At 41.6% G+C, this 17,332-nt stretch overlaps 2 protein-coding genes across 4 annotated transcripts in view; both read right to left on the bottom strand.

The window, feature by feature from the left end:
• Positions 1-7,785, bottom strand: part of FYCO1 (FYVE and coiled-coil domain autophagy adaptor 1) — a 58,523-nt gene extending 50,738 nt beyond the window's left edge. For 2 of the 3 annotated variants that reach the window (XM_081881842.1, XM_081881844.1), the window contains exons 1-4: positions 7,691-7,785; positions 3,116-3,278; positions 1,973-2,079; positions 813-938 (exon numbers count right to left, since the gene is read on the bottom strand). In XM_081881842.1, coding sequence (XP_081737968.1) covers positions 813-938; positions 1,973-2,079; positions 3,116-3,170 — 288 coding nt within the window. In that variant the 5' untranslated portion in view covers positions 3,171-3,278; positions 7,691-7,785. Of the gene's footprint in view, positions 1-812; positions 939-1,972; positions 2,080-3,115; positions 3,279-3,438; positions 3,711-7,690 lie in introns of those variants that run through there. The other variant, XM_081881843.1, reaches the window with a different exon arrangement.
• Positions 7,786-14,314: 6,529 nt separating this feature from the next.
• XCR1 (X-C motif chemokine receptor 1) lies at positions 14,315-16,960 on the bottom strand. The gene has a single exon (XM_081834890.1). It carries the CDS (start codon positions 16,466-16,468, stop codon positions 15,431-15,433), a length of 1,038 nt encoding a protein of 345 aa, XP_081691016.1. The 5' UTR covers positions 16,469-16,960; the 3' UTR covers positions 14,315-15,430.
• Positions 16,961-17,332: the final 372 nt, after the last annotated feature.

Here is a 17,332-nt window from a genome sequence, read left to right as displayed (position 1 = left end):
GAATTTAATTTTATGGTAATTATGGTTATATAATAAATAGATAGAAGGGACACGGGTGGCGCTGTGGGTTAAACCACAGAGCCTAGGGCTTGCCGATCAGAAGGTCGGCAGTTCAAATGCCCGTAACGGGGTGAGCTCCCGTTGCTCGGTCCCTGCTCTTGCCCACCTAGCAGTTCGAAAGCACATCAAAGTGCAAGTAGATAAATAGGTACCGCTCCGGCGGGAAGGTAAACGGCATTTCCGTGTGCTGCTCTGGTTCGCCAGAAGCGGCTTAGTCATGCTGGCCACATAACCCGGAAGCTGTACGCCGGCTCCCTTGGCCAATAAAGTGAGATGAGCGCCGCAACCCCAGAGTCGGTCACGACTGGACCTAATGGTCAGGGGTCCCTTTACCTTTACCTTAATAGATAGGTAAGGGTAAAAGATGCAGTAAATTTAATCTTAAAGATGGAACCCATGGAGGGAGGGAAGGAGGTCTAAGGGTTCAAAAGAACTCTGTATCTTAATGTTGGAGATCATTTTGTTTTATATGTATAAAATCTTTTCAAAAATTCAATAAAAATTATATATATATATATATAAATATAAAAGAGAGATGTAGTAGCCCTAGAGCACCATACCACAAGTACTGAAATATCCTGTGCAAAAGGACGGATCTTCAGGAATTGGTGGACGGCTTCATATTAGGGAGCCTAGATAACAGGACCACTGGCATATACAGCTTCTCTCCAGCATCACCCATCCAAGTAAGACTGGCCTGTCAGAATGTTATGCTGCATGGCCCCAATGACAGATCCATGCACTTCACTTACTTCTGAAATAGATTTCACAAAGCGTATTCCATCATTGGCTCCTTTAACCTTTGCCAGACAGTCGCAGAAATAATCCCAGTAGTCTTTCCGATTGCCCAGTAAGCTGGACTTTTCTTTCTGGTCAAACTTTGGAAGAGAAAAGGGGAAAGGGTAACTTGAAACGGATGATTTGCCAAAACATCGCTTGCTCTCTTTGTAAGCATTCAGAGAAGAGTGAAGCGTGTTCCCACCAATAACTGCTGGGATTTCTGAACAGACCTAAAAGCCACTGGATGAATTAACATAGGCTAACACTGCCAATATGAAACGTATGTTTATAAATACAGTGGTACCTTGGGTTAAGTACTTTATTCATTCCCGAGGTCTGTTCTTAACCTGAAACTGTTCTTAACCTGAAGCACCACTTTAGCTAATGGGGCCTTCCGCTGCCGCCGGAGCATGATTCCTGTTCTCATCCTGAAGCAAAGTTCTTAACCCGAGGTACTATTTCTGGGTTAGGGGAGTCTGTAACCTGAAGCGTATGTAACCCAAGGTACCACTGTACTATGGAAACAAACAGCGAAACAAAGCTGTTAGACCTAAAAATGGTTATCCCAGATTCAGCAACTAGTTAAAACAGCATACTGACCAAACTACATGTCATTCTCCTGACTTGAACATCATGGGCAAGCATAATGAACTGGTTTTAGTTGAACAAGCATAAGATGTTCATTTGTGTCACAGAATTCAATGAAAGGCAACACAAATTGAGTCTGCACCAGTTTGCACAGCCCCATTCTGGAGGGTTGCGGGTTTTGTTGGTCATTGCAGAATGCAAGAGAACCCAGGGAATTGTTTTTACATACTTATTCCTGTACATTATTCTGTTTTAATGAACAAGATTTAGAACACACAGCAACATGTACCGTTATGGTTCTAAGGCAAAAGGGTGCACTTTCAAAGACAAGTTACACAATATCCCAATAATAATAATATCCCAATAATAATAATAATAATAATGCTCTTTGACCTTTTAACACATTTTAATATGTAGATTTTCCTTGGCCAGTTCCCTGGTTAACAACTCTTAATATGTATTCTGGTTATCAGCCTCTTCATTTAGCTACTTTAAGGGAAAGCTCTCAGGAAATAGTCCGCTTGTAAATGCTAACACTACTTACTTGCAAAAGGTATTCTAACTTGTAGGAAAATTTGTGCAAACTGATAGAGTCATCTGTAATTGGTTCTCCTACTTCTGTAAATTCTTTGTTCAGTTCTGTAACAGCATCTTTGGAGAAAAACACAAAGCACCATTTGTGAATTTAAACAGGAACAATGTGAATAACTGAAACGATAATCTCTTTTATGTCCATCAATATATTTTATGTTTCATACAGCGTCTTACACAGGGTCAAGAGTTCAAGCGACATAAAATGCCACAAACGGAGGAAAAAATACATTGGTCAGGGCAATACTGGTGTGAACTTGGCAGGAGTTGCAAGAGTTGCCTAATAAAGGTTCGGAGAAAGAAGTATTTAACCACAGCTCCTGGTTCAGATGACAAACAAAGCTGTAGCTAACCAAAAGCAGAAATTAACATTTCCAAACTCCTTCCAGCCATGGGACAGGAGAAGTGAGTGAGGACACAAACCCAAGTTTCATTCTGGTTCATTCCCCTTGTGATAACTTACGATGTCCAAACACAGCCACTGATTTCACCCAGATCACATTGTACCTACATTTTAAGAAGTAACTTTCCCTATGCTCTGGTTTAAGGCTATAATGCTGAACAGGGAGCTTGAGGGGCTCCCATTGAAACGTTCCCTTCAGCAGGTCTGAAACGGGCCACCTGAGACATCATCAGCAGGGTTATTTATTATTTCAGAGATACATATCCTGTCTTTTGCACATGCCTCAAGGCAGTTAACAAAAATGGCAACGTTTTGGATACCACACACAGGCTGCTGAAAACTGAGCGCAGTAGCTCCCTGTGCAAGTTGTCTCTACACTTTAAAAAAAAAAAAAAACTAGGGTGGAAGAAATGGAGCATTTGTGGTAGCCTGGAGAAAATAGCCAATTTGAATGGCAAACAATTTCACATGATTCTATGTTTTATTCTGCTTTTATCATTTACCCCGCTTCAATTGCTTTATGCTGTGTAGCTATCTATAAATCAATTCATTTAACAACAACAATTCTTGCCCTCTGTTTCTTGTAGCCTCTGTCCCAACACAACAACATTCCTGTCTCTCTCTTTCCCACAGAAGCACAAATTCACATCACGATACAACGAATGAGTCAATCACACCCAGGCAGTATTTTACCCTGCAAATCCCGAATAATCCTCTGCAGCTGACTTTCTTCACCACTTCTGGCCATTGCTGAAAGCAAAGGTGCACCACGCGACTCCTCAGCCAGCTATGCAAAGGCAAAATTTGTATGGTTGGTGGGCATTTGGTTAGCAGCGATTAGTTGTCTTTGCAGCATCTGCAAGGGAAGGGAAGAGAAAGATTTCGTATTTACAAATTCTGCTACAGGCAGCTATTATGGTATTTCTGATTTTTAAATCATGATTACTGCACTATACTTTATAACATTTTTGTTGGTCTAATAAAGGTAGTGCCCTTATATGGATCGTCAACAATACCTTTATTTTTTCTTATCAGTGGAACAATTTTCTTCCTTCTCTGTTCATTCAGTGGAAATCTAAATTCAGCCACTGCATAGAAGTGAACGTCAAAAGAGAAACAACTCATAGCTCATTCACTTTTAGATTCGATGGTAGTTTTCAGTGTCCCACCCCCATACTCCCTAGAATGTGCCTTCGATGTGTTCAAAGTGGTTGCATTCATAATGGAAAAACTGGGTTTTACAGGGGGCTCCCAAAGTCAGTGATCCACCAGAGGTGAGGTTCATCACCTGCGACACAATCAAAAAGGCCACAGTAGCCAGGTGACTGCTCACATGGCGAGCAGTGGTAGTTGTCAGAAGTATGATAAGTCATGCAATGTTATAGCCACATCAGGAGCTGCCAGATTAAAATTAGAACTTTGCACTTTTTGTTTAAAACTATAAATCAATGCCAACAACTGTAAATATGTGTTTCAGACGATACGGACCACCATCCCAGCAACCACTACGTTTAATAAATAATAAAATAAAAATACTGTCAGAGGCCATCGATTGTTGCTGCTGCTGCTGCTGTTGTCATTAAAATTTATGTATCACCCTATACCTGCAGATTTCAGGGCGGTTCACATTAATAAGAGATATGCAGTGTTCGAAACTCCCATTGTTCTAGGCACATTTTGCAACAGGGAATTTCATTAAGGCGAGCAGTTTCAGAGCTCTGGGCGCAGTACTGCACCTAAGATTTCAGAGTAAAACTGCAGAGTGGAAGGAAGGGAAGACACTTTTCTGCCTCCCCACTTCCAGCTGAAGACTGGAGAAGAGACCCTCTTAAGAATATTAGGGGGGTGGGCAGGGGAAGGACTAGACCATGTGAAAAATGAACATAATATTTTAGCTGCATTCATTCATTTTCAGCTTTGTATTCTTGTTATTAAAAATGTGCCTAGACAGTCTCTTGTTGCGCCCGTAACCTCGGTTTCAGGTGCCATTTAGCTCCTAGCTTTCAAATCTCAGCTTCTAACACTGGAGCTAGGTGCTGTGTAACTGACCTTAGACAAGAGGCAGATAGAAGAAACAACACCATCTGTCAGAAGCAAGATTTAAATGCATCTCTCCCCCAACTCTTACTACAGAATCACAGTTACTCTTAAGATAGTGGGGGAGATGTGGGAGCACCCCACTTTAAAAAGGAGAGCACATGGGAAGGAGAGAGAAAGTGACTCACTGGGGCTGCTGCCTGGAAGTCACTCAGGACCACTGCTTCCCTCACTTACTTCAGGGCAGCAGCCCTGAGCGAGGGAAGGCCAATCTATTTATTTTGCAGCAGCCCGCATAAACGTGGTACCTGTATTCATCGATGCATAGAGACTGCCTGACACTTCCCCTATGAAGTTTCTTGGGGAGTTCTCTACTTTAGCCCCCCACTTGTAAAATGGGGTGGCAGTAACCTACATCCAGCAAAGTTGTCGTAAACCTAAATGCAATTAAAAACAATCAAGCAAAATGTAATTTAAAAAAAAATCTAAATCATAAGCAGGCAGTGTAAGTAGCAGATGAAAACACAGCCTAGTTCATGAACAAAATAAATCTCAAAACTCCTTTCTTTAAGGCACATGGTTCACAGCTTGCTTGCATACAGAGGGGTAACTGCCCTCAGAGTTTCACATCACACTATTTCAACCACAATATAGTAACTAGTTGAAACGTGCTTGAAATGTAATTTTAAGATCTTCTTCTTTTACTTTATCTTGCTGTGATCACTTTCCTCAGGAAAAAGAGCTTTGTTAAATTCTCAACCACTGCGTGTTTCTTGGCTTCCTCCAAAATCACCAACAAAATGTGTTTTTATGGTATCTCAAGTTGGGGATCTGACTCATTTTTACTGAAGGGTGCACCGTTTTTTAGTTTAAGGAGAGAATAAACTCCTGACTGTTAAACCTTTGACACATTAGCAACATTTTTATTCCATCCCCTCTGCTGAGAGATTGTCTTGAACCTAAAACATGCACCCAACTGGGACATCTCTTCCATACCACCATTAGCCCTGCTCACTTTTGAAGCCTGGGAAATGGGATGTTTCATCTGTGACAATGGAAAGCCTGAAACCGAGAGGAGCGATAACATCTTGAACCCAGCATCAAGACCTTATATGCACTGCTCAGATAGATAGGAATAAGGTCGCTTTTGCATCTTCAGTCTGCAGCAAAATTCAGCTACATATAAAAGGCAGTTAGCTGGGGATTTCTGAATTTTTAAAAAAAGAACGCAAACTGCATAGCAATCAGGTGATACAATTCCAGAAGGGAATTATTATACCTGTATTTCAGACGTGAATCATAAGAATGGTATACATGGAGTTATACAATAACTTCACTGTTTTGGCAGAGGCTAGCAACACCCTGTCATCTGGCAGAAACTAGGCCGGCAGGATTAGTAGGCCGCTGAATGTTTACATGTCAGCATTTTTAAAATCTAACAAGGTGGAACACATTTTTAGACTCACCAGCAGCTTCCCCCAAGTCCTTTCTAACAAATTAATTGCAAAAATCAAAGCTAACTTTCTTTGAAATGAAGAGATTTAAGAGGAAATTTAAAAGTTGCTACTTTTTGGCACTTCTCCAGAGAGTAAATAATACAGTGACTGGGAGTTAAAAGTATACAGCTGCTAAGAAACAGAATGACAGCAAGACAGAGTCAGTGTGATGTTATGGTTAAAGCACTGGACTTGGACCAGAATCAAATCCTCACTCAAGTTACGAAGCTAACCAGGTTGGGTTTATAGCCCCTGTCTCTCAGCCTAACACTTCTCACAGGGTTGTTGTCAAGAATAAAGGGAGGATCATATGCCCAAACTCCATGAATAAGAGGCAGAAGATAAGTGTAACAATAATGGGGGAAGAAAGCAGAACTTTTGTTTCTGAAGTGGCTGTCTTCAAGAAATTATGTGCGACACAACAGAAAAAATGTGCGACACAACAGCTGGGAAGGAAATGAGATCGGGGTTGCTGAGACAGTGAGCGATGGGAGGCTTACAGAATCAGAAATCTTGTGGGAACAGTTGCCATTTGGACCCTTTGAAGTTTAGAATCATGGAATCGCAGAGTTGCAAGGGGATCCTGAGGGAAATCTAGTCCAACCCCCCCCCCCCCCCGCAATGCAGGAATCTCAACTAAGCTTCTCGACTTACTTCCGGGTTAAGCACATGCACAGGATCAACATGAAACCCAGCCAGATGAGCGGGGTATAAATAATAAAATTATTACTATTATTATTATGAAGCCCATTTTGTTTGCTGCTGTCGTTCCTCTACTGTTGATATATTACCATCCAGCCTGCCCTGAGGGGCAGGTCGGGAGAACTGGACAGTTTTACTCGCTAATTATTATTTTTTGGACATTTTGGTTATTGCCCCAGTTGTGGTTTCGGCCTGTTAGCCCACAACAGAAAGGAATGAGCAGCTGATTCTGAGTATTTTATATGCCTGGGGAGCAGGGTGGGCTGGCTGCCAGAGAATGCCTTTAGTTTGCATCTTCTCGTTTGCCCTGCCAAAAAGCAAAACAAAACAAAGAGCCAAAAAAGGCACCTCACCCTGCCCCACACTCTTTGTTTACTGTTTCCTATGACAGATCTCAACGAGAAACGAAAAACACTTATTTTTATTTTTCCACCACCGTCAGCTGCGCCTGTTACACAACCTACTGGGTGCTCTCCCACGGGAGTTTATAAATAAAAGGCATGGATGGCATCCCCGACCCACTTTGGGAGGGTTAAAACACAATCGAAGTGATTTCATCGCTAAGAAGATTGTGATTATTCTTATTATTTCCACACACACCCCAGGAACTCGAAGTGAAAGAAAAGGCAGGAAGGCAGATCAGCTGCTTTTAAGATTAAAAAAATAAATAAAAAGAGATGGCGTGAAATTATTGGATTAATTTTTTCCCCCCTTTCACTTCAGCTTATTATCAAAGTGACATCCTTTTCCCGCTAGGGGAGAAGAGACATAACCCTTTTCCAGGAGGCGGGCAAAAGAGCAGCAGCAGCAGCAACAAGTGGAAATAAAAGATAAAAAGTTTTTGGTTTTAAAGTTACCCTCACCACCCTCCAAATATATATATATATATATACACTCCTGCGCTGCCCAGTGGGCCTGAGAGCCACTTTCCTGACAAGACGACGGAAATACAAAGGCAGCCAAGGCCGCCTGGGCAAAGCGGGGAAAGGGGAGAGACGCACCGCGACCCTGTCGAAAGAACAAAGTACGTTACCTCGAACGTCAGGCGGCCATGATATAGGGAGACGCTCCTTGGCGTTTTCCTACAACTCCCATGATTCCCCGGAGGCCTGCAAACTCCCATGATGCCTCTCGGCTGCCCTCCTGTTGTTGTTGTTGTTGTTGTTTTTAATTTAACCCTTTCACCGCATTCGCTGATATTTATTTACTTATTTCTAACTTTTTAAATTTTTATTTTCAATGCAAAATTACAACAAAAGTTACAAACATTGAGTCCGAAATAAAACTATACAAGAAAGAAAGAAAGAAAAACACACAAAAAGAATAAAAGAAGAAGAAAAAAGCACACATCTACAAATAAAACCATATCTTCATTCTAATCTAGTCATTACATACATATACACATATTGACTTCCTTTGTTCTAAGACCTCAAAAATTTTACTCTTTCTAAATTGTTGTGTCTAATGTAGATTAGAGGTAATCTACATACCTTTTACATCATTTTTCTTTTTCTTTAACCCTGCAACGCATCATTCATTACATACCGATATGCTTACTCCAGAAAAAATGTTTTTTTCATATACTCTTTAGCGTATTCCCATTCTTTTAATAATTTCTGGTCCGATTGTCCTCTTATGAATGCTGTGAGTCTTGCCAGATTTATATATTCTGACAACCTTTTATATATTTTTATATATACCTGACAACCAAAGGAAAGTATTCCTTTATGCAACGACAGCTGTCAGGATGCTTATAGCAAAAAATTGGAAAGGGGAAAAAATTCCATCAATAAAAGAATGGCAAATTAAATTTTGTGAATGCATTCACTGGTGTTTAATATCCCTCTGCCCTTCCCTCGCAGACAAGTTTTCAAGACTGTATAGATGGCAATGGAAGGATTTGTTTTTTGTAGTAGTACAGGCTTGCCAGTGCAGCCTTAAACGTTTCTGTTCAGTAGCAAGTCCCCTTTTGAGTACAGCAGGGCTTTGCTCCCGTTATGATGGCGTAGGGCTGCTTTTGGACTACAACTCCCATCATCCCTAGCTAGTAGGAGTGGTGGTCAGGGATGATGGGAACTGTAGTCCCAACCCCCCCCCAAAAAAACTGCTGGAGACCCAAGTTTGCTAAGCGCTGGCCTATGGGGTTGTAGTCTGAGCCAAAGGCTCCCCTGAAAATGTTTTTGTTTTTATTTTGTAAAATTTATATGCCGCTTGATTATTTATTTTTTTAAAAAACCGCACACACCTCAAAGGGGTTTACAATATGAAACGATAAAATGGAGACAATACTTTAAAACACACAGAAGTTAAAATACTAAAACAGATTAAAATTACCTAGACTTTGCAAGCATCTGGGTAGGCTTGGACAGCTGTGAGTCCGAAATGACTCCCAGGCTGTGCACATGGTCCTTTAGGGGCACAGTTACCCCATTAACTAACTAATTAATGTTAATTAACATTAACTAACATTAGTCCCATTAAGGACTAGGGCTGCATTGGGCAGCCACTCTGGGAAATGGAAAGCCTGGGGTGGGAAAAGGAGAAAGTAAATGAGTAAAAGGAGTGAGGGACATATCATGGAAGGTCTTCAATCTCTGGAGGAGAATGACCAGAGGAGATGTTGAAAGAAAAAGAATGATAAAAGGTTAATATTTTTAAAGATAAAAATAAACTGGAAATAAACAGGAGCAGGATAAGAGCGGGAAAATGGTCCATGAATGCGAAAGGAACAGAGATGGGTGGTGGGGACTTTTATTACATTTATATTCCACCTTTCCTTCTCTTGGTTTTATTCTCACAACAACCCTGTGAGGCAGGTTGGACTAAGACCTTCTGACTAGGCCAAGGTGAACATTGTGTCCGACTGGGAATTTGAACTTGGGTCTCCTATTTTGACAGGCTAACGTGCACACACTGGCTTGTGTTATGCGTTGTTACGTAAAATTGTGATCTGCAGGTAAATCTTTGGGAGATGTTTATTTTTTCTATGACTCAACAAAGAGTTTATTTCATTCATCTCTGACAGAGGAACATACATGTAGTTCAGTATAGGCCAGTAATGCATCAAGTTCCATGTCTTGATTGTTCTCTTTTAACCATGCATCTGTGACAGGAATTTTGAGGTCTTAGATATATTGAAATGTTCCTAAATGTACCAACCAAGCACGTACATAGATCAGCACAGGAAGACCAACCTGGAACCATTTTGATTCCTAAACTGAGCAAATGTTTTCTCTGCAAGGTCAAAGTGGGAAACCTCCCCATTGTCTCTTTCCTCACAAATCCTGTCTTAAGGGCACATTTAAGATATGAATAGGGTGTGAGCCTGTAACCTGGCCCAGGAACTAAGTATTTATCACTACAAAAGACTGGCCAGGCTCCCCAGGGAATCCAATCAAGTACTGTAACCTGCCAGACAGGAGATAAACAACGACAGGAGAAAAGCATTCAAATTTCTGTTTTAAGACCGCCTTTTTTGTGATGTAGGTATGATGTATCTGAGGGGTGGTCTTAGGTTACACCCCTTCTGTGATGTATGTATGATGTTTCTGGGGGTGGTCTTGATCTACAGGGTGGCAATTTCAAAAGTCTTTATAAAGCCTTGCGCGCCATTTTTCTGGGTTCCTCCTCTCTCCTGCGGATGAGGGGACTACCCTGTTGCAACAGATCAATAAAGATCAAGCTTACTAGCTGCTTTGCTTCTCAATATTCTCTGGTTGGCCTCTGTTATCTTCTCCTACCAATAGGGAACCTATGTAAGGACTCTATATGGGCTCTTGGATACCCCATAAGGGAAAAGGGCGATTTTTGTTTACAACACATCAAGAAAAAATAAACCCTGTCTAACACTTCCCGTGACTTATTCTCACTTTTTGTTGTCCAGTGTGGGGTGTGGGCTGCCCAGTTCTTCTTTTCTTTTGACTTCTCTTTTTCTTTTTTCCCTTTCAGTCATGGCAGTTTCAGGTAAACTTGATGCTATTGTTACTGCTGTTTGGTCAGGATAAGTCCCTCCCGACACCTTCAGAGTTTGTTACTCAAGTTAATAGGACAGCCTTGCGCTTTTCCAAGGTTACTTTCATTGCAAAGCTTTCAGTGAAGGCTGAAGAAGCTTAAGATATACATATGGCTTTTGACATTTGAGGTGTATATTTTTAGCACCCACCTTTGTTCTTTTTAAAGTCTGAATAGTTTTGTTTTGCAAATTTCAGCCAATAGTCACAGATCTCTCTCGTATCATTGCTACAGTATATGCTTGGAAAGAAGTGATAAGCATTAAAATCCACTTGGGTTGTGGGAGGCTGTGGATTCTCAAGAAAAATGTTTATGAAAACTAGGAACGGAAACCATACGGTATCAAGTTGATAAGATGTACTGTGGTCCCTCACCACACATGCTGCATCTCCTTGACCATCTTAACATCTTGTGGTGAGCTGTCACAGACGTTTGCTTTGCTTTTCAACTAGCAGAAGCAACCCTCAGGTCGTTTACTAGTATTTTCCTGCGTTTAAAACATGTATCCAGAGCTTAAGGAGAAAACTTGTACAGTGGTACCTCAGGTTACATACGCTTCAGGTTACATGTGCTTCAGGTTACAGACTCCGCTAACCCAGAAATAGTGCTTCAGGTTAAGTACTTTGCTTCAGGATGAGAACAGAAATTGTGCTCCGGCGGCGCAGCAGCAGCAGGAGACCCCATTAGCTAAAGTGGTGCTTCAGGTTAAGAACAGTTTCAGGTTAAGTACGGACCTCTGGAACGAATTAAGTACTTAACCTGAGGTACCACTGTATAACACTCTTTTCATGTACTGCTGCTGTAGGGAATGCACTAGCAAATCAGATCACTTTCTCCACTGGGGGTGGGGTGTTACCTCTGACAGCTGGGCAGGATTGCCCACGTATCAGTCACCTCCCATGATGGCAGATGATTGACAGATGGGTGGTCCTGCCCAGCTGTCAAAGTTGGCCTGCAGCGATACTGATCTCATACCCTCCAACATTTCTCCGATGAAAATAGGGATGTCCCATTCCATAAAGATAATTTTACTATTTATACCACACACATCTTACTGGGTTGCCCCAGCCACTCCAGGCAGCTTCCAACACGTATAAAAACCGTAATAAAAAATTAAACAGTTTTTTTAAAGCTTACCTATACAGGATTGCCTTCAGGTGGCTTGGGGGAGTTGGTCGGATAACTCCGTACCCTCCAATGTTTTTCCAATGAAAATAGGAACATCCTACCATACCCGCCAACATTTTTCCAATGAAAATAGGGACACCCTAGGGAAAAGTGGGACATTCCAGGATCAAGTCAGAAACCAGGATGGCTTCTCTAAATCAGGGACATCCCTGGAAAATAGGGACACTTGGGAGAGTCTGTGATCTGGCCCAGTGGACAAAAACTGTTCTCCACACCACACCCATTTGGGTCTGGTTTTGGGATGGAATTGGTCTTGGTTGCCTTATGAATTACCTTTGTTGGAGATGTAAACAGGGAGTATGGTCCCGATCCTATTGCTCAATTTCACGATGGCTTTTGATACCATTGGTACTTTCCTGGATCAGATCTATGGACTGGGAGTTGTGGAGACTGGGCACTGCAAAGACTGTTTCAACTTGTGTCTGCAGGGCAGATTTCAGAGAGTAGCACTGGGTGACTGTACCTCAGCAATTATACAATACAGTGGTACCTCGGGTTACAGACGCTTCAGGTTACAGACGCTTCAGGTTACAGACTCCACTAACCCAGAAATAGTACCTCGGGTTAAGAACTTTGCTTCAGGATGAGAACAGAAATTGTGCAGCGGCGGCAGCGGGAGGCCCCATTAGCTAAAGTGGTACCTCAGGTTAAGAACAGTTTCAGGTTAAGAACGGACCTCCAGAACAAATTAAGTTCTTAACCAGAGGTACCACTGTATAGGATACTGCCATAGGATACTGTTTTGTCCAATGCAATTTAGCATCTATATGAAGGCCACTGTTAGAGATAATGAGGAGATTTAGGCTGAGATGTCATAAAGAAGCTGATGGCAGCTCTGTTTCTCAGAGCTAGTTACGTACACCAAGTTACATCTCTGTCAAGGGTGTCTGTGCATGACATGAAGGGGCTAGAACACCAGGTATGTTCATTCCTGGAAAGAAATGACTTGGCCACTGTAACCAATGTACTGATAACCTGCAGGTTTGACTACTGTTATTCACTGTGTGTTGGGTTGCCCTTAAGGTTACCTTGGAGGCTGCAGGTGGTGCAGAACACAGTAGCGAGCTGGGACATCTGGCCATGCACGCAACATCTGAGAGGAAACACATGCAGCGGCTGAAAGTTTGCTACTGAACCAGGCTTAAGGTGTTTTTATTAACATACAGTGATACCTCGGGTTAAGTACTTAATTCGTTCCGGAGGTCCGTACTTAACCTGAAACTATACTTAACCTGAAGCACCACTTTAGCTAATGGGGCCTCCTGCTGCTGCCGTGCCACCGGAGCACGATTTCTGTTCTCATCCTGAAGCAAAGTTCTTAACCTGAAGCACTATTTTTTGGTTAGCGGAATCTGTAACCTGAAGCGTATGTAACCTGAAGCGTATGTAACCCGAGGTACCACTGTATAAAGTTCTAAAGAACTTGGGATCAGATTACCTGAAAGAAAACCTTCCTCCACACAGGCCTGCTAGATCACTATGATCTTCTGAGGATTCCCTTTTTTGCTTATTGCTACCCTGAACAATTTGGTTATAATCAACAAACCCAGCCACCTCACGGTCCACTTGCAACTTCAGGTCATTTACAAATGTTTAAAAGCACAGGACCCAATGCCAGTCCTTGGGGGACCCCACTTTTCATATCCCTCCATTGAACTGTTCAGCTACTACACTTCTTCCTGTTCTATAACCCAGGGCCGGCCTACCCATGAGGCAAGGTCAGAGAACTGCCTCAGGTGGCAGTATCCACAGGGACAGCAGATTCTCCAAGGAATTCATCGTCTGCTACTGCTGCTGTCTTGGGAGGATTAGCTCTAAGATAATTAAACTATTTGGGGACATAAAAATAAAAAAATAAAAAATTTTCCAGTAGCACCTTATAGACCAACTAAGTTTGGTCTGGTATAAGCTTTTGTGTGCATGCACACTTCTGCATATGCACACGAAAGCTTATACCAGAACAAACTTAGTTGGTCTATAAGGTGCTACTGGAAAATTATTTATTTATTTATTTATTTATTGACTGTGTCAGACCAACACGGCTACCTACCTGAATCTGTTTGGGGATATGTTGACTGGCAGTACCTGTGACCAGAGCCCATGTCCAAGCATAAAATGCCGCTCAAGAATCACATCTTCTGTTTTCAAAAACACTTTATTAGGAACAGAAAAAAAACCCCAAAACAATGCAATTTTTAAAATAATGCTATTTTCCCTTACTTGTTCATTGTACTTATGGAGTATGCATTTTAAACCCTTTTCATTATGGAAACTGTGAAGGTTAAAATGCCTTAAATCGGAACTGAACAGCTTTCTACAATTATCAGACATTCATAATGCAAAAGTACAGATCTTTTATATATATATATATATATATATATATATATATATATATATGAAGGTTTCGTAGCAACTCTATATATGCTGTATCACTGTAGAACTAAATATGAAGGTTTCGTAGCAACTCTATATATGCTGTATCACTGTAGAACTAAACAAGTTTTGAGAGGTTATATTGTGGAAGGGTTTGCCACCATTTCAAGTGAACCCAAAGAGGGACATATTTCAACCACTGTGCTGCAAATTAGTAGTTGGTTTTCTTAATGGTCAAACCCTTACCCTTACTCTGAATGAAAACTTAAGCCTGCATTTGGAAAACAAAAAACTGCCTTATGCTGAGTTGGACATTCGGTCTTTCTCTTTAGCTCAGCTTTGTCTGCATTAACAGAAAGGACTTCTCCAGACAGTGGTCTTCTTACCAGCCCTGCCTGAAAAAGCCAGGGACTGAACATGAAACCTTTTGCATGTAAAACATTTGCTTCTACTACTGAACTATAGCACTTTTCCTTCAAATTTGTCCATGCATAACAGCACATAGACAAAACTGTGCTCCTCCTAATTTCTGCATGCAAGATTTGAATTCATGTCCGGGAGTTTCCATGTTTTTGTAGCTATGTTGGGTCAAATATGCAATTGCATATGGCTGTTTATTGTGGGATGGGAGCTCCTCGTGTATGCAAGTTTTTGCAGGTTCCTTGGCATCAAAATGGCAACCTGCATCTCCTCCCCACCACTATTTCACCTGGATTTAGCCTTTCTGAGAAACCCCCCCCCCCAATTAGTTAAAAAATAGCAACACATGTTGCTGCAGCACCCATTCAATATCTTAGCGACATATTTACAATATTAACCCCACCCCCCATTGTCTGGAAACACCTTGCTACTAATATCTCAAGTTTTGATTTATCACACAACAATACCTGGATCATTTAAACATTTCAGTGATTAGAGTAATATTTGACAATTTGAAAACAAAAAGATGGTCGATTCATCCTATATGGAAACTGATTCTTATTTATAGTTCTGAAATTTTTAGCAGAGGTAAAGACAGAGAAAAGACTGATCCCCAATATATGTTATTGGCAAAACAGAAGCAATTCCAAGTATGATATTCCCTCCCCTCCTCTGGAGAAGAAGATGATGTTGCAAATTGACAGTTGTTGTTGTGGCCATTCATCTATTTGTTAGGCTGGCTGGGTCAATGAGACTCTCCCTTTTTCAGACGGCCTTTGCTTCAGTACATTGATGCATCCTCATAGGGGCTCATGTGAAAAGAATGAGCTCTGGGGCTGGAAGGTGGGATCCTGCTGTGGCAAGGGGAATAATGCTTGTACAGGAGTTTCAGGTGCCTTCTGAATTTCACTCCGACGAAGACGTAGAGCACCGGGTTGAGGCAGCAGTGGCCATAGGCTATTTTGCGGCTGATGTCGAAAGCAAAGAAAACTTGCCTGTACTGTTCGCAGGGTAGGACAATGTACTGCTGAAAGGACAAAACGTACACAGAACCAAGCACGTTATAAGGTGCCCAGCTCAGGAAAAAGACCAGCACTATAGCAAATATGAGCCTTACGGTCCGGTGCCTCCTTTGAGACCGCTGTCGAAGCAGGATCTTCAGCATCCTTATGTAACAAAATGCAATGATCACGAAGGAAAATAAGAAGGCGGCAGATTGCTGGCCCAATTCCACCAGCTTCCAAATAGATTCTCCTTCGTAGTCGCAGTACTGTTTGTCATTGTGAGGTATTACACGGGTAAAAATAATCTCAGGAACCACAACTAACACGCTGCACACCCAAATGGCCAAACTCAACAGTTTTCCGCACCTTTTCGTCTGAGTTCTCAGTGATGACAAGGGATCCACCACAGCCAGGTACCGGATGACTGTCATTATGGTCAGGAAGATGACACCACCATAGTAGCTGACAGAGAAAATGGCGGTCACAGCTTTGCAGAGGAAATCGCCAAAAATCCATCCGTAATAATTGTACACAATCCAGAAAGGGAGCGTGCAAGAGAAAGTCAAGTCAGTGATGCAAAGGTTCACGATGAAGAGGTTTGTTAAGGAGGTGAGGCTTTCGTATTTCATTACGACGCACAAGACAAGGCTATTTCCTAGCAGGCTGAAGAGAAATATGAGAGAATACAGGATGCTGGTAAACATATTCGTAATTGTGGAAACAGACCCCATCTCGCACACATTAGACTCGACTGAAGGATAATTTGCTGGATCATAATCTGGGGTTGCCTCAAGCATATAGTCCATCGATTCCATGTTCTGGATGGGCTTGTCCACTTCTGAAGCTGTGGATAAAAACCCCTCCAAGCAAGGAACTTTCACTGCGGTCAGTGGAAAACTGAAAAAGAAATCAGGACACCAGAAACAAATATACAAACTTCAAAAGAGGTAGTGAAATTTAATTGGTTCTGCTATTGTACCAAGTTAGCTGTACTAAATATACTTCTTTTAAATTAGTCTGGATGGTGGTGGTGGAAAATAAAGTGTTTGCATTTATTATTGTAGTACAGTGGTACCTTGGTTCTCAAACTTAATCCATTCTGGGAGTCTGTTCGACTCCCAAAACCATTCAAAAACCAAGGCACAGCTTCTGATTGGCTGCAGGAGCTTCCTGCACTCAATCGGAAGCCGCGTCGGACACTCAGCTTCTGAAAAACATCCACAAATCTGAACACTTACATCCGGGTTTGCGGCGTTCAGGAGCCAATTTGTTCGGGAGTCAAGCCGTTTGAGTTCTAAGGTACCACTGTATATACTTTATGTCCATAGTATTTCAAAGCAATGCTTTTAAAATTGCATTTCAGAGAAATTTGGCACTCTTTGGGAGCTTAGCAGGGATTCCTCAATAAGAAGATGAATAATATTGGGCAAGCATGCTATCCCTGTTTTGGGTAGTCTAACATCACAGCACCATGAAAATATCAGATTCTATATGTCTGACATTAACTCAGTAGTAACTGCAAGGGTGGCTGAGTTTTTGTCAATAGTATCTCTCAGAGTGACGAATGGCACTATTTAGCGGGAAGACATTCCAGTGAAAATCCTCACCATTACATATTTTACATGACTGTTTATTTGTATATATTTTAAATTTTTTATATATGGATGTTTTACGATGGC

Source organism: Podarcis erhardii, assembly GCF_964252035.2.
Source record: "Podarcis erhardii genome assembly, chromosome: 12".
Classification (NCBI taxonomy): Eukaryota; Metazoa; Chordata; class Lepidosauria; order Squamata; family Lacertidae; genus Podarcis; species Podarcis erhardii.
This window is presented reverse-complemented; position numbering and strand designations above follow the sequence as displayed.

What these genes read in the sequence shown, in the direction of transcription:
- XCR1 (XM_081834890.1), bottom strand. Translation starts at nt 16,468, where the DNA reads ATGGAATCGATGGACTATATGCTTGAGGCAACCCCAGATTATGATCCA.